Source organism: Macrotis lagotis, chromosome 2 (genome assembly GCF_037893015.1).
Source record: "Macrotis lagotis isolate mMagLag1 chromosome 2, bilby.v1.9.chrom.fasta, whole genome shotgun sequence".
NCBI lineage: Eukaryota > Metazoa > Chordata > Mammalia > Peramelemorphia > Peramelidae > Macrotis > Macrotis lagotis.
In genome coordinates this window covers 203,028,018-203,054,906 of record NC_133659.1, presented here as the reverse complement: position 1 = coordinate 203,054,906, position 26,889 = coordinate 203,028,018, and the positions used below count along the sequence as shown (strand labels likewise).

At 44.0% G+C, this 26,889-nt stretch overlaps 1 protein-coding gene across 3 annotated transcripts in view; it reads right to left on the bottom strand.

The window, feature by feature from the left end:
* Window positions 1–2,899: 2,899 nt before the first annotated feature.
* Window positions 2,900–26,889, bottom strand: part of QRICH2 (glutamine rich 2) — a 39,672-nt gene continuing 15,682 nt past the window's right edge. The window contains exons 5-20 of one of the 3 annotated variants that reach the window (XM_074224502.1): window positions 23,735–26,558; window positions 22,543–22,628; window positions 22,002–22,099; window positions 20,429–20,543; window positions 19,184–19,438; window positions 16,683–16,805; window positions 16,267–16,341; window positions 15,853–16,017; window positions 15,271–15,392; window positions 13,485–13,550; window positions 12,658–12,759; window positions 7,941–8,141; window positions 6,881–7,031; window positions 6,296–6,380; window positions 4,600–4,701; window positions 2,900–3,141 (exon numbers count right to left, since the gene is read on the bottom strand). In XM_074224502.1, coding sequence (XP_074080603.1) covers window positions 3,032–3,141; window positions 4,600–4,701; window positions 6,296–6,380; window positions 6,881–7,031; window positions 7,941–8,141; window positions 12,658–12,759; window positions 13,485–13,550; window positions 15,271–15,392; window positions 15,853–16,017; window positions 16,267–16,341; window positions 16,683–16,805; window positions 19,184–19,438; window positions 20,429–20,543; window positions 22,002–22,099; window positions 22,543–22,628; window positions 23,735–26,558 — 4,680 coding nt within the window. In that variant the 3' untranslated portion in view covers window positions 2,900–3,031. Of the gene's footprint in view, window positions 3,142–4,599; window positions 4,702–6,295; window positions 6,480–6,880; window positions 7,032–7,940; window positions 8,142–12,657; window positions 12,760–13,484; window positions 13,551–15,270; window positions 15,393–15,852; window positions 16,018–16,266; window positions 16,342–16,682; window positions 16,806–19,183; window positions 19,439–20,428; window positions 20,544–22,001; window positions 22,100–22,542; window positions 22,629–23,734; window positions 26,559–26,889 lie in introns of those variants that run through there. The other 2 variants (XM_074224504.1, XM_074224503.1) reach the window with 2 other exon arrangements.

Sequence of the window (26,889 nt, the reverse complement as noted above, 5' to 3'; positions counted from 1 at the left end):
CTAAAATTTCCATTTAATTTTCCATTTCTTTTATGTTGCTCTTTCCCATGATGGGGAAAGTCAAGATGTAAAAAGGAAGCTTCTTTCTAGAAGTTTAGCTGAAAAAGAAATTGGAGACATAGGAAAATAACTTCCTCTTAAGGGTCTAGTGAAGATTTTTTTAGATGGTAAAGTTCTGAGACAGCTAGGTGGGTGCAGTGGATAGAGCACCAGCCTTGGAGTCAGTAGGACCTGAGTTCAAATCCAGCCTTAGATACTTAATTCTTAGTAGCTATGTGACCTTGGGCAAATCACTTAACCCCACTGTCACACAAAAAGATGGAAAAGATTTGTTTTGCTCTTTTAGGCAGCCAACTGACCCATTAAACCTAAAATCAGGAAGACCTGAGTTCAGATCTATCTCATGATACAGTATCTGACCACAAGAAAAGAACTTGTGGAGAGATGAAAAATTAGGAAGAAGAATGATAATGCAGAAAGTCTAGAAGAAGGGTCCCCTCAGTATTAGAGATGGGGGTCAGGAAAAGAGAGGAGAGAGTTAGGAATAACATAGGGTTTGGGGTTGAAGCTGGCCAGACAATGGTCTCGATTTTCTCAGTAAAGTATGAGATAAGGTCCTAGGCTGAGGAGGGCATGGGGAGAGAAAAGTGTGGGAGGCTTGAGGAGAGCTCTACTTCATCACCCACTTACTGCTCCATTGATTGAGGTATGATTTTTGATCCAACCCTCCTCTGAAACTGGTCTTTCCCAGGTAAGGAATCCTGCTAAACCCAATGACCTTTCCTCAGCACTCATCATCCTTAGTTTCTATGCAGCTTTCAATGCTGTTGTTTACCTTCTCCTGGAAGGTCTCTACCACCTCCCTCCCTTGGCTTCCAAGGCATTGCTCTCTCCTGGTCCTCTTCCCCATCTGTCCCTCTGCTCTGTCTCATTATTAATCATCATCTATCTGCCTACCTCCCCCACCCTCCAAGTCCCTTTAGTGTGGATATTGTGGGATCTCCTTTTGTCAACATATACCATCCCCATAGTAATCTAAACTCCAGAATCCACTCCAAGGGATTCAATGATCAATTTTTTATGTATATCCCACACATGTTGTTCAGTCGTATCCAACTCCTTTTGATCCCATCTGGAGTTTCATGGCAAAGATATTTAAAAAGAAATGCAAGGGGGCAGCTAGGTGGCGCAGTAAATAGAGCACCGGCCTTGGAATCAGGAGTACCTAGGTACAAATCTGGTCTCAGACACTAATTACCTAGCCGTGTGGCCTTGGGCAAACCACTTAGCCCCATTTGCCTTGAAAAAAATCTAAAAAGAAAAAAGAAATGCAAGTATGCAAGTTTTATATAATAGATGTACAATTGCATGTGTAATTCTTTTTTTTAATTCTACTTTGTGGTGAAAATGTATGTTTTATTTCTTACGTTTATTTCTTAAGTGACTTGCCTAGAGTAACAACTAGTGTCTGAAGCCAGATTTGAACTCATGAAGATGAGTCTTCCTGATTCCAGATATCCATTGCCACCTACCTGCCATCCTTCCCTTAGCTCTTTCCTATACATCAATCCTCCCTTGTTAACTGATAGGTGATCACTGTCTTCCTTCCTTCCTCCCCCCCCTTCCTTCCTCTCTCCCTCCCTCCCTCCCTCCATGTCACCTAGCTGCCTCTGATTGTCACTTATTAGCAATTCAAACTCAGTATGCTTCAAAAAGGAATAATTAACTCCTCCAACCCCTTCTCCAAACTTCCCTGTTTCTGCTGAGGGTCCACCATCCTTCCATTCATCCAGGTTCATAACTCCTGAGTCATCCTATTCTTCCTTCTCCCTTATTTCCTCCACCTTAATCAGTTATTAGGTTTTGATAATATTTCCATGCCTCTCACATCTTTCCTCTTATGTCCACTTAATGAGGTTATTCCCTTAATTCAGATGCTCATGTCTTAACTGAATTATTATAGGAGTCTCCTAGTGGCTCTTCCTGAATTAAGTGTCTCTCTTTTCTAATCCAGCCTCCAAAAATTTGCCAAAATACTCTTCCAAAGGAATGGGTCATGGATCTTCACAGGACATCCCTGTGATTCAAATTCACATCTGCTTCTCCAATCCTTGTTTTTTATTAATGCTTAGTTCAGGGGCTACTTCAGTGGAAAAGAAAAATAATAGCACTAATATAGCTCTTTAAGGATTGCAAAATGTTTTACGTGGAATACTTCAGTCTTCAAGTTATCCCTGAGTTAGTCCCATTTTACAAATGGAGGAAAATGAGGCAGATAAAGGTTGAGTGACTTATCTAAGGTTACACAGGAAAGTGAGTCCAAACTCAGGTCTTCCAGACAGACTCTAAGTCTAGTATGTACTCCTTCCATGCCACTATACTTAAATGCTCCTAGAATTCTATTCCCTCTGTGTATGAATAAATTAATGGATGGAAAAGCATTTATTAAGCACTTAACCAGATGGCACAGTAGATTAGAGTGGATGGGTCTGAAGTCTGGAAGACCCTAATTCAAATGGGACTTCAGTTACTGTGTGACCCTAGGCAAGTCACTTAATCCCAATTATCTCATCCAAAAAAAAAATCTTTTCAGGGTTTCCCTGTTTCTTTTGGTTGCTACATTTGCTTGCTTTATTTTTTTTGGGGGGAGGGGTTCTGTTTTTGATGTGTTTGCAAAGCAAATCCATCCAGTTTTCTTTCCTGATTAGATTCAGGTGTGCAGACTAGTTGCTTCTTGAACTTCTTTGCTCTTCAAAATATATTATTGCATCCAGTTCTGTTGTTTCAGATGGTTGCAGAATCATATTGTGATTCGAATTAAGTGCCATCTTGACTTTAACCATATATTAATCCACACACAAATCCCCCACCCGCTGTGATTGAACATAAGCATGGTCATCTTCTTTGCAAACATTTATTGGCAAGAACTATGGGCGAATGTATGTTTTTCTGAGGCTAGGGTATTCCTGCTTGGTCTTATCTAGGGCAGAGTAGAGAAGATCCATATTCACCTCAGTAAACATCCTCTAATCTAGGGGTTGTTACTGGGGGGGTTAACAGTTGTGGGACTTGGTGGGTGTATGCCATTAAGCTCTGTGAGATGCCCCTGAGAGGAAACAGATCTGCTCTTCATTTGCTGGGCTAGAGACAAGAAACAATAGGGGTGAGGATGGCTGGTACCTTCTCTGGACTACCTAGTTAATCTCCAAGAGGGGGCATAGTCTAGAAGAATTACACTAGAAACCCACCCTAAGGAATTCTTCCCTGTTCACTAGGCCCAGCTGGGCAAGGAGGTTTGGTTTGCCTAGGCTCCCCACAGGGTCATACTGTCCACAGAAATGAGCACAGGGTGGGATGTATGAGGTCAGTGTTTATGGTGGAATAAGTTTTAAGTTCTGAACCCCCACACCTAATTTAAACAAGTCAAAATGTCCCCTTTAATTCTTGTGAGGCATAAAACAAATGGGCCCCATAATTCTTTTAGGGATTTCATTTGGGGCGAAATTCACACTAGTTGGTAGGCATTTCTTCTGAGCCCTGCTCTCCATATATTTTTACCTATCCCACTAAATGTTTAAAAACTCTAGTGGGAGTGAAGATGTTAGAGCTAAGACTAAGATTCCTCCTTAAATATACATTCCCTAAGACCTTGGGGAAGTTCACAACAGCCTCTAACTGTGTGGGAGGCCCGGGAAATAGTAGTGTGATGGACCATCTGCCAGTTGCTATCCCTTTCTCAAGGAACCCCAGGCAGTGCCCTTGAGCTGGCCTCAGTGAGCCCAATGGCCTGCTCAGACCTGGTTTCTACCCATGGGACATTTCCCTCTTCTAACCCAATAGACTCAATTTACCTAGAAGGGAATTAACTCTTTCAAGGATACAGGTCCAGAAAACCTGAACTATTTCCCCTTTGAGGACCAGTTCAGTCCCTTCCCTCCTCCAACCAAGGCCCTGAGAGGGAGGTGTCAGGGACTCTCAGAACCTTAGAGGCTCAACCAGCCCATAAGTGAGCAAGAATCCTTTTCATAACTTAACACAAGAACACTTCCAGTCAGGGGAACTCACTTCCCAAAGAAGCTCATTCCGCTTTGGTATAGTTCAATTAGGAAATGTTTTCTTGCTTCAAACTCCAATTTGTCCCCACCCACCCACCCACCCATTACTCTTAGCTCTGCTCTCTAGAGAACCCTGCCCCTGAAAGCTCTTGGGAAATCTGGGCAGGAAAACACTCTTTGGACAAGGAAACACCTAGTTGTTTGGGACCTGTGGAAGGAACCATAACCATTGCATCTTCCCGCTTCCCACCTCCTGCCATCCAACCCAACACTTCTACCCACACCTTAGCCACTCCTTAAAGTTTATACCATGTAGTCTCCCAGAACAAAGTCTGTCCTAAGTAATCTACAGAATCCAGAACCAAGAAATGCCTCAGTTAAGCCCCCTCCCATCACTCCCAGCTCTTGAACACTCTCTTTCTCCAGTGCCCATAACCCTCCTTCCCTCCCAAAGATGCCAGAGTCCATGGGGAAGGAGCCAGACCCAAGGGGCCAAGAGTTGGGATGGGAGGGAAAAGGAATTCAGGAGTGGCCAAATAATTACCTGCTATATTAGCCACCAGCATCTGAGCACTCTGAGGTCTCGAAAGGGATTGCCTGTTTTGTCCAATAGGATCAAGATTCTTTGGTCTGTTCTTCAAAGAACCTGGATGTAGTGGGAAGGGTAGGAAGAAGATGAGTTTTAGGGAAAAGGGGTCAGTGCCAAGTAGAAAGGTAGGCATGGTAATTTGCAGGGAGTCACAGGCAAGGAGGACAGCTGATGTTTCCTGTTTTTGTTTTTTTAGTTGTTTTTCATTCATGTCCAACCCTTAATGATCCCATTTGGGGTTTTCTTGGCAGAAATACTGGAGTGGTTTTCCATTTCCTTCTCCAATTCATTTTACAGTTGAGGAAATTGAAGCAAATAGAGTTAGGTGGCCCAAGACTAAACAGCTCGAAAGTGTCCAAGGCTGGATTAGAACTCAGAAGATGAGTCTTCCAGACTCTAGACCTGGCTCTCTATCCACTGAACCACCTAAGCTGTCCCATTAGATGGTTAAGCTCATAGGCAAAGAGTGTGGCTCTCAGGATCATAAATTTAGAGCTGGAAGGGCTGGTCCAATTACTTCTTTTTACAGGAGGCTGAGCGAGGAAGTGACTTGCCTTGGGTCACCCAGCTAATAAGTAACAGAGCTAGGATTTGAACTCCAACTCAACATCTTGACTTTTCTACTACATAATACTGTCTATATTCCGGAAAAGCAGTATATTGGTCTTCCCCATGAAGACTCCTGAGGGACAGAGGTGGTAGGATCTCTGTATTTGGATACAGGGTCCCTAGGAAATTTGCCATTTTTTGCATGTTGAGGATATGGGCTGGGGTAGAGAGAGGGTGATGCTGGATATGGGAGACAAAGTCAAGAACTACTGATTTCACCTCTGTAACATCTCTCCAATAACCCCCCACTTCTGTCCTCCACAGCTCTGTTGCAGGTTGAACCTGCTGGGGGGGGGGGGAGGAGATGGTCGTTCAGCCTCCAGGCCACCTCCTCACCCCAATACATCTTCCATTCAGCCACAAAAGTGATTTTCATAAATGCAGATCTGCTCATGTAACCCCTATCTCCACATTCAATAAATTCCAGTGGTACTCTATCACTTCCAAGATCAAATGCAAAATGCTCTATTTGGCATTCAAAGTCCTTCACAAACCTTCCTACCTTTCCAGTCTTCTTCCAACCTTGCTCCCTGACATGTTCTCTTCGGTCCAGTGACACCAGTCTCCTGGCCATTCTATCAACAAGATCCTCTGTCTCTTAGCTCTGAGCGTATTCTTTGGCTGTCCCCAATGCTTGAAATATTCTCCCTTTTCTGCTCCAACTACTGATCTCCCTGGCTTCCTTTAAGTCCTATCAATAAACTCCCACCTTCTTCAGGAAGCCCTCCCCAACCCCCTCTTAATTCCAGTGCATTCTCTCTATCACTTCCCATTTAACCTGTATATAGTGTGTGGGTATATTTATTTGTTTAAACATTGTCTCTCTCATTAGATTATAAGCTCCTTAAGGGCAGGGACTGTCTTTTGCCTCTCTTTGCATCCTGTGCATAGAAGCTGGCACATAGTAGGGACTTAATAAACTTTAATGATTGCCCAGAGATCTAATGTTCTGCAGTGCTGCATGGTAAAACCTTAGACCCAGTGTTTGATTTCCTACTGTTCATGTAGGGATACTGGTGATTCTGTGCTCCTAAATACTCACCTTCTTTGTTTGGGATTCCAGGAAGCCTTGTGTCCAATCGTCCCTTATAGATATGGCCATCCAGGCCTAAGATGTCCACCTCATGCTACAAGGACATACTTCCATCACCATGGTGGTACCTAAGACCTCCCATCCATCTTCCAACTTGCATCAACCACCCATATCTATATCAGGAGTTCTTAACCTTTTTTGTATCATGGACAAAAAAAAAATCTATTTCAAATGTACATAAAATATGCAGGATTGATTACAAAGGAAATCAATTACAGCAATATATATAGCTATACAATTTTTTTTTTTTAGAGTAAGTTCATGTACCCAACATTAAGAAGTCCTAGACTGGAGGAAGAGTAAAGGGACTGTAGGAACCTTCCTACAACTCTTCCCACCCTTCTTACCCACTCCAAGAACAAAGTCATCCTTATGGCCTTAGGAAGACATGCCAGAGTGAAGAGGGACGTGAGAACTTCTGCGAGTGAACCTGAGAAACACGCATGCTTTCCACACCTTCAAGTCTCTGGTTCTAAGGCAAGTCTTCCCTTCTTATCCTTTCCTATGCAGTTCTGCCCAGCTCCTGCCCTGTACCTTCAAGGAGGTCTGTATGTCTTCTGTAGGGTAGATACACTGAGCCAAGTTCTGTAGGCGGGTGTAGCGGCGATAGGGGAAGGTGAGTGTATGGCTACCACCACAGCGACGTGGCACTGACATATAGGAATAATCTGGTATATCTTGAATCCTGCAAGAGACAACAGCTATGGTCCCAAGGGAAACATCACCAGGATGTTGGAGCAGGATGAACTGCTCACCTTGTAGGGTCTGTAGAAGATGAGTTGAACAGGTCTCTATGGGGAGTCAGAGGCTAATGGCAATTTTCTGCTCTCTTCCCCACAGAAGGGAGGAGGTGGAGACTCATGAGTTGGCAGGAGATGCAAAAAGTAGAGTATAAAAATGGCATGTCTCCACATCCAGACCAAAAAACAAAAAAACCAAAAAACCACAATCTGAATGAACTATGTTCCTTCCTATCCCATGATTTTCATTTTTTCCCATTAAACCTAATTCCTCATATACAAAATGACTCATAAGTAACATATTAAATACAAATGTATATGTACAACATTCACTAGACTGTTTGCCGCTGAGAGGAGGGGAGCAGGGAAGGGAGGGTGGAAGAAAATTGTGTAATTTATACATATGGATGAATGTTGAAAAACTTTCATAACATATAATTAGAAAAGTAAAATAAAATATCAATTTAAAAAAAAGGACTTATCCCAGTCAGGAGAGCTGTGGTCAAGAGACTTTGGGAACAGAAGACACACACATTGATTAGTAGTATTATTATTAATATTATTTTTTGCCTTTTTTGTATTTTTAATGCCAGGCAAATAATAGATGCTTAATGTTAACTGATTATCATACATTCCCCCCCCAAAAAAAAATGCATGATCAACACAAATCTCTGGAGTCAGAAGCCAAATAAGGAGGGTTTTATTTGGAGCAAGTGGTCCAGAAACTTGTTCAGAATGGCAAGGATTCTCTGTGGACTTCTGCTCATCTCAAAGCAGCCTCCTCCTACACCTAACTCCCCAGGGATCAGGGCTGGAGGTGAGGAGGGACCCTGCCTTCCCATCATTGCTCCTACCGTTTGAAATAGGAGGCATTGAGGCACTGGGCCTGGATCAGTTCCCTGATCATCTGGCTGCTGGTCTTAACTGAGCCTCCAAAATGGATCTGCACCTTCTCGATGTCCATCAGCATCTTGGAGTGCATCATATGCAGGCGGCCCACACTTCTTTCCAATTGTCCTAGCTCCATTCGTTGGAAGGAGGTACCCAACCTCAGGCTGGGGGTGGTAGAGGAAAGAGTGGGGTTGTTAGCCTTTGTCCTAAAGCAGACTGTGGGAGGGGGTCCAATCCCTTCAGCCCCTCTCCCTAACTCTACCCTGGGTCATCCCAGCTATTTCTGAGCCCAGGTTAGGGGTTGCATTCCTGGATATTCCACTAGTGTAATTCTCTGAAATTTCACCCACACTCCAGAACAGGGTAAGACCTTTGTCAGAAGCCCACCCCCCCCCAAATTCAATTCTATTACAATCTCTTCTTTATTAGAAATCTATTGTGCCAGATGCTGTAGTTAGCAGTATGGAAAGACAAAATAAATGTAAGTAGCACCCATCTTAAAAATCAATATGGTAGAGCAGAGAGAGTTTCACATACAAAGGCAGAAGATTCTAGTCTCAGTTGTGTAATCTTGGACAAAGCTTTTTTAACTTACTTCTTCTGAGCTACTTCTTTTTATCCATAAAGGGAGAATAGTAGCTCACATTTCGCCATTGTCTTAAGGTTCTTCTTTCCAAGTATCCTTTCTACAAAAATCTGATGCAGGAGGTAGTTCCTACTCTTTCAGGGCCTACTTTCTAGGTGAAATGGATGAGCTAATGCAAGAAAAACTTTTGTTTTCTAAAATGCAAAGGAAGGGGCAGCTAGGTGCTGCAGTGGATAGAGTACAGGTCCTGGCGTCAGGAGGACCTGAATTCAAAATCGAACTCAGACACTTGATACTTACTAGTTGTGTGACCTTGGGAAAGTCACTTAACCCCATTGTCTTGCAAAAACAAATAAAATGCAAGGGAAATTGAGTTGCTGTGGTTATTAGTCCACTATTCAAATGTTCTCTATTAAAGAAGGCAAGGCACAGAAGAAATAACTGGATACCAATACATATTCAAACATGAAAAGAGCTATCATTGTCTTAGTGGCAGTCCTTTTCTGTTTCAGCTAGTAACTCTTGTGACTTCTCTTCCTGAACATTTCTTGTCCTCATTTTCCTATCAGCCCTCTGGACTATCCACCCATTGTTCTAGAGGTCTTTTTTTTATTCTCTTCATTTTGGGGGGGGGAGAGGGAATCAATTTTCCACTTTGGTAATCATCAAAAGAAAGAAGAGAGGTCATAGTACAAGACAGGTTGCCATAGAATGTTGTATTTAATATAATTGATTCTGAAAATCAATGATGAACCATACTACCTATCACCTAATAGAAAGGTGACAGACTCAAGATACAAAGAAACAGATTTTGGGGGGGACATGGCCAATGCAGGAATTTGTTTTGCTTGATTATGTTCTTATTACATGTTTTTCTTTTCTTTTTCTTATTTTTCCAATAAGGAAATAAAGGAGGAAGAGAAAATAGATTTTTTTGGTTGTTCTTCATCAAAAACCTTTTAATTTCATAGGACATTACAGGAGATAGGGAGTATTCTGTAAATACTTGTGAATGAACAAACTAAAAATTTGTATCATTTAGTCAAGGTAAAAAGTATTACCACTGAAGTTCACTGAATATGCTACAAAAAAATATCAGTTGGGTCAACCAGGTGGCGCAGTGGATAGAGCACCAGTCCTGGAGTTAGGAGGACCTGAGTTCAAATCTGCCCTCGGATACTTGATACTTACTAGCTGTGTGACCCTGGGCAAGTCATTTAACTCCAATTTCCTCACCAAAAAAAAAAAACAAAAAAAAACAAGAAACAGTGATCATGGAGTTAGACATCTGGGTTCAAGTCCCAGCTCAGCCACTTAACCAACTCATGTGACCTGGAGCTTTGTGGGCCTCAGTTTCCTCATCTGTAAAGTGGGGCTAATAATAGCTGCAGTCTTCTTCACATAGAGTTCTTGTGGGAATCCGATGAGCCAATGTACCATCATTGATTGCTAGATCTTATAGGGACATCGGAGATCCCCCAGTCCAAATTCCACCCTTCCTCTCCCCTATTTAACAGACGAAGTTAAATTTAATGATGAATTAAATAAATGTGCTATAGGGAGTCTAGAGAGGGAGAGATTGGTGTTGGCTGGTAGAGGGATTGATTTCCTAATGGCAGCTTTATGCACAAACTAGAATTATCTCCTCATCATTGGAAACACTACCTTTCTTACCTTTGTGCTATCTCACCTGAGTGTGTCTTTCCCCTTCAGTTCATCTAACTCTTCCTTCTTTAGGGTCCTGACGTAGGCTCACCTCTTCTATAAAGCCTTCCCTGATCACTGGCCAAGAGGAATGATCTCTCTGTTCTCCAGCACTCTTTGCCTGCACCACCCAATGTCACCCTTAATCAAATCCTACCCAATATTGTTATTTAATTGTATGGATATGAAAGTGTGTATGTGCCTGCCTTTATTTTCCCAAATTGATTAGAAATTGATTTGAGGGATAATGTCTTATACTTCCATGATATCTGAGACAATGCTGATGGAATAATATATAGAAACTCAATACATATTGAATGAACTAAATGGAATTTTTTTGGGATTTTTGAGGCAAATAGGAGTTCAGTGACTTGCCCAGGGTCACACAGTAAGTGTCTGTGGCCAGATTTAACTCAGGCTCTACCCACTGCACCACTTAGCTGACCCTAAATTGAACCTTTTCATAAGCCTTCAGTCATAATCAGAGCTAACAACCTTCTCTTCCTTGTTCCTTGGTGCTCAAATACTACATATCTCACAAATACCTACCTCAACTTCTCAGTAGCTAATTTAAGTGTGATTCTTCTTAACTAGGATTTTAGTTCTCAATTAAATTAAGCTCCAATCACTAACCCTACTATCCCCCAAATGGAGGTCAGGGGAACCAAGTTATAAGCCCTGGGACTAAAAGATCTTTCATCAGAGCCCCTGTGGCCCCACACAAAGGATGGTGGTTCTCTGTGACCTCCAAGATTAAATATAAATTCCTGTTTGACTTTTAAAACCTTTCATAACCTGACCCCTTTTGACTTGTCTAGGCTGCTTACACTCTCAGGACCTCTGTGACCCAGTAGGATTAGCTAGCAGTGCTAGGTTCATCTTTCTAACTTCAAATCCCCCTCAGACACTTTTTAGTTGTATGTCCCTAGGCAAGTCATTTAATCCTTTCCCCCCCCCCCAATTTCTTCATCTGTAAACTGAGCTAGAGAAGGAAATGACAAATTATTTCACTATCCTTGCCAGGAAAACTCCAAATGTGGTAATGAAGAATCATAACTGAAAAATGACTGAAAAAAAATGTGACCCAGTAACACTGGTAGCATTTAATTTCCCAGGGGCTCCTTTCTTTTTTTCTTGTCCTAGAATAATCTTCCCCCACCCCAACTTCCCTGGTTTCCTTTAAGATCCAACTCAACTCCCATCTTCAAGATATGCCTACTCCAAAAACCATTCCTAGTCCTTAGGGGGTGCCTATGCCATCTTTCTGATATTACTTTGCATTTAAAACCTATGAATCTTTGTTGAGCATGGTTATATATGTATAGCTTATAGAAGATTGCTTTCTGTCAGGGGGAGGGAGGGAGGAAGAAAAATGTAAAACTCAAAGCCTTGAAAAAAATAATTGTTGAAAACTACCATTGCATATAGTTGGAAAATAAATAAAATATTTAATAAAATCTTTGGATCTTGTATGTACATAGATATTTGCATCTTGTCTACCCTATTAGAATGTGAGTTCCTCCAGGGCAGGGATCATTTGTAAACCCACTGTTTAACACAGTATCTATAGCAAATAGTAAGCACTTAATAAATGTTTGCTCACTGACTGATCCCCAAAATAAATGTTTGTTGATGTGCTCCCCATCTCTACTTTGCCCCCTCCCCCCAATAACTCTATTGTCCCAGTTTATGGGTTTCATCTCTTGCTCTGTATCTCAAGATAAGTTGTTTGAAGGATACAGATGAGTAGACAGGAGGATCCTGGGTAGGATTCAATCTTAGCAGAGAATGGATCATAAAGAAAAGTGAGGACTAGGACCTATGACTAAAATCATGGGGAGGGGTTTTCATCTTCCTTAATGATTTAATACTTCTAGTGTTCCAGGTCTCATTCTCACAAAGCAATAAATCCTTTGACCCAACTCCAAAATATTTCAGTCCTCCAGAAATAACCGTACCTCTGATATCCCCTTCCAAGCCCTTTTTAAAAATATATATATATATTTATTTTTTAAATTTTTGTACAAATGATATTTTTCATACATTACTAAAATATTCTTGTTTGAGAGTAAACATATGGGGCAGTTAGGTGGCGCAGTGGATAAGAGTACTTGCCCTGGAGTCAGGAGTACCTGAGTTCAAATTTGACCTCAAATGCTTAATTACCTAGGTGTGTGGCCTTGGGCAAGCCACTTAACCCCATCTGCCTTGTAAAAAACCTAAAAAAAAAAGAAAAGAAAAGAAAAGAAAAGAAAAAGAGTAAACATAATACTCCCTCCCCCAAAAAATAGACCCTCATGAGCAATGAAGTGAAGGAAAGAGAAAAAAAAGAAAAAAGAAAAAGAAAAAAATGTGCCAAGCCCTTTCTACAGGCAGAGCCAATTCCATACTTGCGGCTTTGCTGTCGGACTTGCTCCAATTCATAGATGGTGTAGGGACGGTTAGAACGATGTGCTGGCATTCCGGGACCACTAGGCACTGTAGGAATGATTCTGTCCATGGAGAGCAACATGAAAAATCCAGATTACCTAAAATCGACGTATGGTTTCCACAACCCCTGCAAATTCACTTAGGGGGTAATGATAAGAGCTCTCTCCTCTGCCATATTATCCATCTATTCCTCTAGATGATTTTTTATCCTCTAGGGATGGATGAAAACCCTGTCTTTCCTGATCAGGGGACTGAATCTAATCTGCAAGGTACAATCTCTGCCTTGAGAGTCATCTTAGATGGTGACACTATTGGCCTTTACTATTCTTGTCTTCCTCTGTCCCAATCATGTTATGATGGCAAGAGTGGTTAAATAATCCATTCCACAAATGTTACTTATGGCTTGAACCTTGCCTAAGAACTTGAATAAATATACAAAAAAGCTCCTATTTCCATAAAAAAAAAAGTCCCCTAATATCTCCTACAAGATCATTCCTCATTGCACTCCTTATCCATTGATATGAAACCTTTCCAGGCCCAGGAAAGGAGATGGTCTTCATGCTCTAAAAATGGATAAATGATAATAATGATAATTTATATAGTGCTTTTTGGTTGACAAAGAACATTACAAATATTTATCTCAATACAAGAGTTGAAAGTAGAGACAAGAGAGAGAGAGAAGTAAAGAAGTAATGAAGAGAAGTAAGGAAGAGTTAAGGAATCAGGAAGACATTGGCTCCTTCCCATAAATGAGGTCTCTTAAGGGATATGGTATAAGGGCACTCACGGTCCAGGTACCGCTGTTTCCAAAGGCCGGTCACACGAGAGACAATGGAAATGGGCCAAAAGCTGCCTGTAAAGATAGAAGCTAAGCATAAATCATCTTGCACATCAGATTATGTGAAAGACCAAAAATATTGGAGGGATTTCCTCTCCTTATTTCAAGATCAGGGCTGAACCCTAGGACTAGAGAGCAAGGAGCAGAGAAGTTGGAAATAAAGCCTGTATAAGATTAACCCTGATCCCAGTCCTGGAGGACTCCTTAGGTGTTATCTGCTCATGCCCAATGTGACCACATAACATATTGTGTACATATACATGTGTGATGTTTAAAAAGTTTGAGATACATAGTTTGAGTAATTTAATCACTTTATTTTTGTTTTTAGATTTTTGCAAGGCAAATGGAGTTAAGTGACTTGCCCAAGGCCACACAGCTAGGTAATTGTCAAGTGTCTGAGGTCAGATTTGAACTCAGGGACTTCTGACTCCAGGGCCAGTGCTCTATCCACTGTGCAACCTAGCCACCCCTTAATCACTTTATTAATAAGGTTAGCATGTTTATTAATAAAACAAGGTCGGAGGCACTCTTAATGCTAAAGACTCCTAATGGTAGTGGGCTCACAGTTTATATGTCCTTGGAAGAGCTGGTATTCCTGAGGGTGGCAATCAACTCTGATTGGTTAAAAATTGATGAGAAAATAATATTATAATGAGAGGGGCTCTATTACTATGAGGCTTTTGGGGTATATGACATAGATCACTTAACAATTTTCATATCAGCTGTTTGACAAAAGGGAGAATCCATATTTTCCCAGATGATGTGTGAGTATACACAATGATCAGAAATTCTTCCATTAACCCAAATTTAAATTTCTTTTCCTGTCTTTTTAAAAAATATATATAAATATTTTGTTTTCCAATTACATACAATGGTATCTTTTCCTGTTTTTAAGAAAGATTTCTTACACTGGTTGATTTCTGGATGAGGAAAAAGAAAAGAGGGAAACTCTGGTCTTGATTTAATAATGAGATAATACAAGAAAGAAATAATCTTTTCTCTCACATCGATACAGCTACACACTCCAGTAAATTCACATTCTTTCTCATTTTGAGATCTCTTTCAGATGGTGATTGGTGGACTCTTTCCATTTCAAATGTATCTTCTGTTTCTAGGATTTGGGGCCAGTTTTTCTTTATAATTTCCTGAAATATGATGTCTAGCCTTCATCATGGCTTTCAGGTAGTCTATTTACTTTTAAATCATTTATCCTCAGCATATCCTCTCTCCCAGGAGGAGAATCGGACAAAGGACAGGTCTATTCTACCTCATCCCAACTGGGTTCTAATGTGGCCTCTGGATAATTGAGACCTAGGGTTGCCTAGGGTAGCTTATAGACTCACAGGTAAGGGGCTAGTGCCCTCTAGTGGCCCAACACATAGGAGTGGGGACCTGGGCTCTGCTAACCTTGCAGGTTTCCCAGCCTTGGATAGATGTCTTAGTCCTACTCACATAGTACAATTAAGTATGGAGAGAGTCTGAGGAGTGAGACCCACACCCCTCTCTAGCCCTCTCCTGAGTCCTTTCCAGGGTGGTACAGTGAAAGGGGTCTGGATGCAGGATTTGAATTGCCTTCCTCCCCTCTCACAGAGTGAAGGAGATTTTTCAGGCTTGGTCATTCCATCATGGGACGTGGGCTCTTCTGATGCTTCTTTACCTTCATTTGTGCCATAGCTCTCCTCTCCACCCTACCCCAGCCAGGTGTGATCTCCCAGGGTCTGCCAGCCCAGTTCACCTCCTCATGGCAGCAGCTTCCTCAGACTGATAGAGTGGAGACTGTTCCTTCAGTTGCTTCCGTAAAGCTTTCCACTTCTCTTCTAGCAGCTTCTTCACAGGATCTAATTCTAGGCGGTCCAGCTTACTCAGAAAGAAGCAAAGGATTAGCATTGAGGAAGGTGGGGACGTCCAAGGAAATAGAGAAACATGTATGTAGCCCAGAAGGAAAGGGGAAGGGAAGGGTGAATAATAAACCCAAGCAAGGTCCCACTTCCCAAGAATAGTAGAAGAACCTTGACTTGTAGTGGGGATACTCTACAATGTATCTGGGCAATTTTTTTTAAAGTTTTTTCTCTTTTCAAACCATTTAAAGATGGATAGATTCATGAGGTATCTCTCTCTCTTTTTTTTTAGGTTTTTTTTTTTGCAAGGCAAATGGGGTTAAGTGGCTTGCCCAAGCCCACACAGCTAGGTAATTATTAAGTGTCTGAGACCGGATTTGAACCCAGGTACTCCTGACTCCAGTGCTTTATCCACTGCACCACCTAGACGCCCCATGAGGCATCTCTTTGAGAACCCAAGTGCTCTCAGGTTCCTTCACCTTGGTATCCATTTCTACCAGGATCTTGTCCAGGGCTTTCTTCCAGTCCTTCTCTTGTCCAGTCATCTTTGTTAACAGATCCTGCATCATTTGGTTCAGTTGCTCTGTGGTGGCATCAAACTGGATTCGGCTCACTTTGGCAGCAAGGGCAGTCTTATCTGCTTTCTGTCTCAGGAGAGATGAGGTGGATGCCCTCATTGGGGAAGTGCAATGGAGATAACCACTCATTGAATTTATCTCTCTGAGATCATCCTCCATCCAAACCACTTCCCCCTCCCCCAACACCCACTCTGGCACCTACCAACATCTCTTTGATCTGTGTATCTCTTCCATGGGTCCCCACCCCCATCCCAAATGTATTTCATAGAATGAACTGGTACAATAGGCCTGTTTCATAAATATGTGACCTCTTACCACATCAATCTCCATCTCCAGGTTTTCCCTGTTGGCTTTCTCCTTCTCTAGCTTTTCCAGGGACTGGAACAGCACCTGTATAGAAGGTCAAGAGGAATGGAGACAGAAACAAAAGCACTGAGTGTAGCAGAATCAGTTGAGGAGGGGAGGTTATGTCAAGGGTAGGGCTAAGTTTGGGTCCAGGGCAAAAGCCTCCATTCCTATAAGCCAAGATGCCCCACAGTGTGTCACTGAAGCACCTGGTGGGTGGGGGTAGAGGACCTAGGATGCCATTTTGTAGCTGGTTAAGATGATACTTCCTCCCACCTCAGCAGACCAGATTTAGGATTTGTAGACATTAGGCATTTCTAGTTTTTTCCCCCCTTCTCATTCTTGCCCCTTCTTCCTACCACAACCCAGCCCCGCCCAAACCTTACATCAATGTCTTTCTGTTTTTGCCTGTGATCCTCAAGAAGATTGCCTGTGGTGATGTTAAGTTTCTCACAATCACCTTGCACCTGAAGGATAGTGGCCTGGATATGACCCAGCAGCTCTTCATCCTGAGGTGGGGGGGGGGGGAAGGAAGGACAAAAGGAAGTTACTTTGAGTTTGGTGGCATGAGTTTTCCCCTTCCCACAAATTCATAGGTCTGTGTTCCAGGATATGTCAGAATCCCAAGCCAAACCATATAAAATGGGTAACAGTCTAGTAAAGAACTAAGAGACTCCATGAGCTGTAGGGAAGAAACAGTGGGTAGCTGTACTTTGCAGTATGGTCTGAGGGATGAATCTTGTTCTTCCTCCCCCCTGCCTCATCTAGAGTTACTCCAGGTAGGCAATTAATATTCTTGACAGATTAAAGAGAATTTAGGAAGAAGGTGTTTCAGGGGAAGGGAATAATGAATTGTTTCACTCATCCTGAGTTTGAATTTTTTTTAAGGCAATCAGGATTAAGTGACTTGTCCAGGTCACCTAATGGCCTAACAGTATGGAAATGTGTTCCACAGGAAGGTACGTCCCTACCACCTCTGTTTCTTTATTGCATGCAATCTCAGGTTTCTGAATAGTCAATGCAGATAACATGACATAACATGACATAATGGGGAGACTTGAAAAGTGACTTCATTCATCCATTTTACAAGCATTCATTAAAATGTCCCTACCTTCAGCATGCTTACATTCTACTATAAATATATGCAACATGTTTGCAGGGACAACTAGATGATGCCATAGGTTAGGGCACTGGCCCTAGAGTCAGGAGAACTTGATTTCTAATCTGACCTTGGACACTTTATTCTTACTTGCTATGTGACCTTGGACAACTCACTTAATTTGATTGCAAAAATCACAAAACATATTTGCAGAAGAAATATCAAATAAAATGAGGTTGGTGCAGAGAGTACCTAACAACTGAGTTCTAGTATTCTTGAAGTGAGATGATATGGATACACAGTAGAAAGAGCACTAGTTTGGGTGGATTAAAATCTCTCCCCCAATGTATGTTACCAGAGTAAATCACAAAACTAAACAAGTCTCAATTTCCAAATCTATAAAATGAGTCAGGAGGACCAGATGACCTTTGAAGTCCCTTCACCTTTAAGTCTATCCTTGGAAGCAGTGACTTTTTTTTTTTAGGGTTTTTTTTTCTTTTGCAAGGCAATGGGGTTCAGTGGCTTGCCCAAGGCCACACAGCTAGGTAATTATTAAGTGTCTGAGGCTGGATTTGAACTCAGGTACTCCTGACTCCTGGGCCAGTGCTCTATCCACTGAGCCACCTAGCTGCCCCCGGAAGCAGTGATTCTAAGAGGAATAGTGAAGGACAGCCCAAAGGCATGGGGATAGGAGAAGATAGGTATGAGGACCAACGAGAAGTTCAGTTTAGCTGGACTATAGAGTATATAACAAAGAGCAATGTGTAAAAGTCCAGAAATAGTCTAGAACCAGATTGGGAAGGGTTTTAAGTGCCAAGCAGAAGAGTTTAGATTTCTGTTCTAGAGGTAAAAGGGAGTCCTTGGCTCTTAATGAGCAGAGTAGTGACATGGACCCTCAGACTCTTGCTTGAAAAATGTCAGTTTGGCATTTGTGTTAAGGATGAAGGTGGGGGGGGGGGAGAGAAGAATGGATACAGGGAGGACAATTAGGAGGCCATGGCAGTTCAGGGATGAACTGGGGTGGTGACTATGTGAATGGAGAAAAAGAGAGAAACAAGAAATATGGAGGCAGAATTGTGAATGAAGAACTGAGGCTATAGTCAAGATTTTTGAACTGGGGGATTAAAAGAATGGTAATGTCCTTGACCGATTAAAGAGAATTTAGGAAGAAGGTATTTTAGGGGAAGGGAATAATGAGTTCTGTTTCACTTACACTGAGTTTGATTTTTTTTTTTAAGGCATCAGGATTAAGTGACTTGTTCAGGGTCACTTAGCTAGTGCCTGAAGTCACATTTGAACTCAGGTCTTGGGGCAGCTAGGTGGCGCAGTGGATAAAGCACCAGCCCTGGAATCAGGAGTACCTGGGTTCAAATCCGGTCTCAGATACTTAATATTACCTAGCTGTGTGGCCTTGGGCAAGCCACTTAACCCCATTTGCCTTGCAAAAAACCTAAAATAAAAATATAAAGTTGTTGAACTCAGGTCTTCTTGGCTCCAGGGCCGGTGCCCTTTCCATTGCACCACATAGCTACCCTCTCTGTTGTGTTTGAAATGCCTACTCCCATTAGTGTTGTCCAGAAAGCAGCTAGTCTTCTGGGATTAGATCTTAGGGGCCCCTCCCAAACCCTGGCTGACTTTCCACTCTTTCCAACAAAATAGCAGCCTGGGAAGTAGAGAAGGAAGGTTGTTGGTACCAGATATATTATCTCTTAGGTGATGCCTGCTTCTTGGAAGTGTACCTCACTCCCTGGCTGATCCCAGGACAGGAGATGGCCCAATCAGACTTACTTGGCCTTGGAGCTGATGTTTTCTAGAGGGCCGAGAGGCCATCAGATTGCTGACCATATCCTGTAGTTGCTCATAGCGCTGTACTAGCCGGCTGACTTGTTGGCTTAGGTCCAGACTGCAAGCTGGACAGGTGGTGTGTGAGTCAACTTTACTTGGGTCCAAGGCAACTTGAGTCTTAGAGGGCGTCATGCTCATAGACAGTAGTGTAGATGATGAAGACAGCATGTTCTCTATGATCATCCTAAGTTTATCTAACTATATTTCAAAGAAAATCAGATTGGGGGGAGTTTTCAGGGTGGGTACTAGTCAGGATAGCATGGAAACAAACAAATTAGTAGAGTTCTTTACCTAGAGATGACCTCTAAGCCTTTTCTACTGGCTCTTGGGATCTATGGTTTGTTCTACTTCCTTTAGTAGGTTTTATGATAATAATATTCAGATATTGGCTCTCCTGCCACATGTCACTTTTGGTGCCCAATCTGTGGCTCTAAAAGTTTTCTAATTCTGAATGAGACTGAGATTACACCAGATTCTATAGGGCATACTGGTGTCACAAGAATCTACTGGTGAATGAATGGTAATTGCAGACAAAGCTCCAAAGTCACATTGCCCTAGGGAATTTGGGAAGACCTGGACTGGGGGTCTGGACTACTAGCCTCAGTGGAGGTGGAAGGTATTGGTGGGGGATAAGAATAGGATTGGCCCCTTTTTCACTCAACAGCTCCCTCCAACAGTTCTAGAGAGAAAGGGCTACTCAAGAGTTGCTCTTGTTTGATAGGGTCACTTCCCACTTGTCAAATGTTTCAGTGGGTTATTTGGTCATCACCCAAAGTATTGGAGAACACTCCCCTCCATTTCAAAACAGTTCCTGCAGATCCATTCACATCTATATCACCCTAAATGAAATATCCTATATGTGGGATCTTTACATAGTCACTTTTCAGTTCAAACTTATACTGATGATGGCTTCTTGGTGGGGTAGCCAACTGTTACTGGACAGATACTGCATTCTAGGTTGATCAATACAAGTCCAACCTAGAAATGACCTGTGTCATTGGGGGAGAGGAGGCCAGTGGTCAGTAAGATGACATAGGGAATGACTAGAGATAGGTTTGCTTCTGTATTGTGGTCTTAAAACTAGAAGCCAGAGGACCTTTCAATATAACTTCCCTGAGGATAGCAGAGAAGGGAGGCCTTTCTCCTCCATTCCAGTCAACTCCTGGTACCAGAGACCAGGCCCCTCACCTGGTCCTGTAGATAAAGTGTGGCTTCAGTCACTGATTGTTCCACAAGGGCTTTTCCCTGCTCCTGCCGTTCCTTCAGTAGAGCCAGTTCTTTCTCTATATCATTCATATTCAGCCTGGGCCACAAAACCAAGAAACTGGTTACTGGCAAACTCCAAGTACCATTAAAACTTAGTTCTAGGGGCGACTAGGTAGAGCAGTGGATAAAGCACTGGCCCTGGAGTCAGGAGTACCTGAGTTCAAATCCAGCCTCAGACACTTAATAATTACCTAGCTGTGTGGCCTTGGGCAAGTTACTTTACCCCATTTGCCTTGCAAAAAACAAAAAACAAAAACAAAAACAAAACACAAAAAACCAAAACCTCAGTTCTACTTAAAGGGTGGAAGAATTGAGGTTTCAGTGAGGTGGTTCTTTATTTTCTCTCTCCTATAATCTTAGCTCTAGTTCTGGTATATTTATAGGGAAAATCAAGCTCTCTTCTTAGTTGGGCATTGTTCTCCAGTCTTCTAGGACTAGGCATAGAAAAAGCATGGAGGTATGGACATCTCCTAGCTTCTTTACTTAGGCTAGGGTCTGAGAGACTTTCCTCTTATTTCTTTTGGCCACTTTCTTCTAGGTAATCATGATGGATGTATGCTGGGCTATTTTGAAGTCACCCAGCCTTCTGGGTTAGCTAGAGGCATGAGACAGACCTCACAAATAAAGATGGAAAAGACAAGGTAAATCCAGAATTGCTCTGTTAACTGAATTTTTTACACACATGAAATACACATACATACACACACATATAAATTATTGTTCTGTGTTTTTAAAAGCAGGGTTAGGTGAAATCTTTGAGCAAATCAACTTAGCAATTTCAAAGGCTAAGAGAAAACTCCCTCAATTGTAAAAAAGAATAAAGAACTTGCCTTCTTAATCCCATCAAAAGCCCCACAGCTGTCTCCATTGCTTTGAAAGTCTTTTTAGAATAAGGCATTTTTTTTTTACTGGAATGTCTGGTGTCAATTCCCTCACCCCATCCTGAGTTGCCCCACCACCACCCATCTCACCTTGCCATTGCCCCATCCTGGTTTGGAGGGATTTTACCTTCCATTGGACAAATCAAAGGTGACATTTCAGAGCCTGCCTTCTGATAGTCAAAGCTATTAAAAACTCAACTTAGGCCTCCATTTTGCAGGGTTTGGCTCTTTAGCTAGTCATCTCCCATACACACACCAAGAAGTCTATGGCTTAGAGACATCAATAAATGCACCTGTTAACCTAATTCTGTTTTGCTCTTAAGGTGAAAACTCTGGCAAAGTTTGTTCCTGAATAGGACAAGCTCTGGTTTTAATGTTGGTCCCTGATTAGAACTTTGGGCAGGTTAATACACTTATTACCAATTGGCCAAAACTCAGTGAGAACCCCCTTTTCACTTTGAGGGTTACTTTCACAGGCCCCACTCATAATTATGTACTCCTTGGCTCATAGTACAAGATTCTAGAAGACCGGTCTTCTCCACACCCTGAGCCTCGATCTTGCCTTTCCCACATATCCAGACTCCAAATGAGCTCTTGGAGGGCCTAGCTTTTACCTGAGAAGATTTAGCTGCAGACTCAACTGACCAGACTTTTCTCTCTCCTCTTCAACATCTGCCTCCTCTCCTTCCAGGATTCGCTGCATTAACTTCATCTGCAATCCCAATGGTTCAAGCAGTTTCAGGCCTGACTGTCCCTCCTCCTAGAAACCTGGCCCAGGTTCTCACTTGATAATGACGGGGAAGTAAAGGTCAGTTTTATAGGTGGGGAAACTAAAGCTAAGTGATTTGACTGGGGTCACACAGCTAGTGAATGTCTAAAGCAGATATCCACCATGTCTACTAGTTGTCTATCTCTCCTCCCTCAACTTCAGACATAAGGAAGAGTTCTTGGCTCCTTAGTTAGTGGACACTAAGGGATATGGTGAATTAAAAAAAAAATCTGCTATAGTCCCATCCTTCAATCCTGCTATGGTCTTTCTCTTCTCAGGAGGAATCTGGACCAAGGACTTTGTTCTGAAAAGTTTCCGATTGTCCCTTAAAAATGTGGCTTCTCTATGAGTTTTAGGACAAGTTGGGTGCCCCTTTACACACTCACTTTTTCCCTCTCTTCTTGAATTTCTTTGGTTAAGGTTTTAAGACCATGTAGTTGTTCCAGCATGTCATCAGGGATGGACTTACTAGCTATGGAAGAAGGAAAGTCAGAATTGTTAAGTTCTAAACATCTTGCCCTTCTCCTATAGCTGAGTTCCTCCCAGGGCTTCCATTTTGGGGAGGGATACAGGTTAGGCATTTTTCATTCCCCTCTAAGGTTTTGCTTTAAATTCTCCAAACTTTTCCACACACCCATCACCTCTTTTCATCTCCCTTTTGTTTGCTATGTTCCCCAAGGAACTGTTTATATTTATGTCCCATTAGCACAATGAGTGACCAGAGCTTAATAATTTCTTCTTGCTTATCTGCTTCCATTATTCCCCTTCCTTAACCATTGTGAAGAAGTACTTTCCCTAGTGGTGAGAGAACACCGTTGTGATGTCTCCAGAAACTCTTCCTAAATAGCTCTCATGAGAATTTTCCTGGCTTGCTTTGGGTCATCCTACCCACCTCAAATCTTGGGATCCAAGATGCTAAAGTCATGAAGGAAGGCAGACTGAATTTGACCCTTTTGCTCTCCCTTACCCCAATTTCATACAATCTTTTTTTTCTCTCTTCTCAATTTCCTCATCAAGCTCCTTGACCTGGAAGATTGACAATGGCATAGAAACTTCTCCCTCACCCCTTGGATCTTTGGGCCCAACCCTAAGATTAGAACCAAATCTTGCTGATTCTATTTACCTCATAAGGGGCTCAATAGAGGATAGGGTGATTGGAGGTATACCCCAGGATGCTAAATTTTAGAGGGTCTATTTCTTTACCAGGTAGAAACTGAGCTTAGCACCTAGATAGCAAGAATTGTTAAAACCGAAAAATACCAAAACAAACAAAAAAAAAGATGGACAGAGGACAGGTCAGTTCAGCCTTTCATGGCACCTATCTTAGACATCAGAACTACAAATTCCAATTTAAGAGCCCTGGAGAAAGGTATTCGCAAAGAAGAGGAGGAGGAATGAGGAAGAAATGGGGAAGACCCAGTTTCAGGGAGAGAGGAAGATGGTCTGGTCAGTTGCTTTTAAGTGACAAAAAGGGGAGGATGGGCACAGATGTTCAAGGTCTAAGACGAGACTGGAAAACACAAGACAGAAAAGAAATTCACTTTGGGTTGGACCATAGCAAGGGCAGACAATACCTACTTAATTTTCCTATCAGGAATTGTAACTTCTCCAACTCAGTGTGGCCAGCTTCTTCACCCAGTTCCTCCATTTGCTCCTTCAGAATCCCATAGAAGTTGGTAAGCTCCCCCATCATACGCAGGGTCTCGACGGCAAAGGGAAAGCTGAAACTTCCTGCCCTTTTCTCTTTTGCTCTTGTAGTTTGAGGGTACTGGTATGAAAATGAAGTGGGCATGGTAGATGAGACTGCCCATGGTGCTTGTAGCCCCAAAGGAGGCTGGCCTGGCATGAAAGGGAGAGGAGAGGGTGGCACTAAACCAGGCTGGGTAACAGAAGGCAAATCTGCCTGAGTGCCAGCAAGGCTCCCAAATGGAGTGGTGCCCGGGGCAACAAAGCCAGGCTGAGCAGTGCCTAGAGGCCTTTGCTCTGTTGTGAAGAATGCACCTTTAGGCAGAAATGTTGTTGATCTTTGATGCTGGCTGAGAGCAGTTCTTGATACTGAAGTTGGAGATTCTGTTTCTAGGGCTTCAGGAAAGGGAGAGGGGCCTGGCTGATATACAGGTGGGGATATAGGGCTTGGTGGATATTGGTCTGGGGCCCCAGGGAATGGTTGATACATAGGTGGGGCCCCAGGCTCCGGCACATAGGTGGGTGGGGCTCCATAGATTGGCTCTCTTATACCTAGACCTCTAGGGACTGGCTGACCTGTGCCAGGGGCTATTAACCTTGATCCAGTGACTGGCTGAACTGCAGGTAGGGTTCCATGATCTTCCTGATAACTGGGTGGGGCTCCTGAAACAGGTTGAAATGTGGATGGGGTTCTAGAATCTTGTGGGTAGGTGGGCGGGGCTTCAGATCCTGGCTGATAAGTGACTGGGATTACAGGGTAGATGCCAGGGCCACCAGGATAGGCACCAGGGTAGGGGCCAGGGCCACCAGGGTAGATACCAGGATGGCCAGGATAGGGGCCAGGTCCCCCAGGGTAGATACCAGGGGGGCCAGGGTAAGCACCAGGAGGGCCAGGGCCTCCAGGATAGGTACCAGGAGTGCCAGGGCCTCCAGGGTAGGCTCCTGAGGTGGCAGGGGTACCCACTGTGTCAGGGGCCTGGGAGGTTTCAGTGGCACCCAAAGTGGCAGGGGCACCCAAAATGTCTGGTGCACCTGCTGCGACAGGGGCAGTCGGATAGCCGCCTGCAGTAGGGGTGCCTGGGTAGGCACCTGGGTAGGGGCCTGGGGCAGCAGGGGCCCCCCAGTAGGCACCCGGGGCAGCCAGATAGGTATCGGCAGGGGCAGGGGCACCTGGGTAGGTACCCAGGGCAGCCGGATAGGCACCCGAAGTGTCAGGGGTGCCTAGATAGGCACCTGCTGTATCAGGGACACCAGGGGCAGCTAGGTAGGTACCCCCCACTGTAGGGGCACCAGATGTGCCTGGGGTGCCTGGGAAGGTGCCTAGGGCAGCTGAGTAGGCACCTGGGATGCCTGGATAGGCTCCCATGGTAGCAGGGGCACCAGCTGCAACAGGGGCACCAGTGGCGGCAGGGGCACCAGAGGGGGCAGGGGCACCAGCGGCGGCAGGGGCACCAGCGGCGGCAGGGGCACCAGCGGCGGCAGGGGCACCAGCGGCGGCAGGGGTACCAGCGGCGGCAGGGGCACCAGTGGGGGCAGGGGCACCAGTGGCAGCAGGAACACTAGTGGTGGCAGGGAAGGCACCTGGGTAAGCACCTGGGGTGCCTGGATAAGTGCCCACAGCAGCAGGGTAGGCACCTGGGTAGGTGCCTGGGGTGCCAGGGAAGGTGCCTGGGGCACCTGGATAGGCACCCAGGGCAGTAGAGGTGTCCACTGACGTAGGGGTGCTGGCAGCGGCAGGGACAACCTCAGCAGCAGGGTAGGCACCTGGGTAGACGCCCATGGCGGTAGGGGCACCGGGGTAGCCACCTGGATAGGTGCCAGGGGGGCCTGGGTAGGCTCCTGGATAGGCACCTGGGGTAGAAGGGGCTCCCAGATAGGTGGCAGGGGCTCCTGAGTCAACAGGGGCTCCTGGGTAGGCACCTGTGGTGTCAGGAGCACCAGAGATGGCAGGGGCACCTAAGGTGATAGGGGCACCTGGGAAGGCACCCGTGGTGTCAGGGGTTCCTGGGTAAGTGCCTGCAGTGGCAGGAACGCCCATGGTGGCAGGAGCACCGGTAGTGGTAAGGAAGCCAACTGTGCCAGGAGCACCTGGATAGGGGGCAGGGGCACCTGGGTAGGCGCCTGGGTAGGTGGCAGAGGCATCTGGGTAAGTGGCAGGGGTGCCTGGGTAAATGACAGGGGCACCTGGATAGGCACCCGGGTAGGCACCAGCAGCACCTGGGTAGGTGCCAGGAGCGCCTGGATAGGCGCCTGGCACCCCAGGCTGATAAGTTGGTGGAGTTCCAGGAGCAGTTTGAGTTTTAAGTGGGGTTCCAGGAGCAGTCTGAGTTTTAGATGTGGTTCCAGAAACAGTCCAAGTTTTAGATGGGGCTCCAGGAAGAATCGGAGTTTTAGACGGGGTTCCTGTAACAGTCTGAGTTTTAGATGGGGTTACAGGTATTAGAGGATAGGTGGGAGGGGCTCCAGGGGCTAGCTGACCTATGCTTAGGGCTCCTAGAGGAAACTGGGGAACCGAGGTTAGAGGGAATTGCTGTGAAGCGCCTAAGAAATGTGGGACCCATTGCTGGGCGACGATCTGCCCTGGGCCAGCAACATCTTGAGGTGTGGGTGGAATCTCTGTGACAAATGGCGTCTTCTGTGAACTTAACTTCCTGGCCGAAGGGAAAGCATCTGTGGCGGTCAGAGAGACCTCTGTACCCGAAGGTTTCTCCTTTGGCTGGTTAGAGAACCGAAAGCAGACAGAAGAAGCAGGGGGTGAAAGCCAATTCTACTGTCCCCTGGTTGGGTGTTGGGGAATCTTATTGGGTCAATTTAGAACATAGTTCTAGAGAGAAATCTCTGGGATAAGAACTCAGGAAGACTCAAATGTGGGAATTTATGAAAATTTCCAAGGATGAATATAACAGAAGAGTTAGCTGCCTATCAGGCCACTAGGTAAATTATCCAGGGACTTAGCATAATACTGTAGATACACACTTGGATCCCTTCAGAAACAGACTCTTACTCCCTCCCCGCTGAAAAAAAATGCCCAGGCACATGTTGCACTA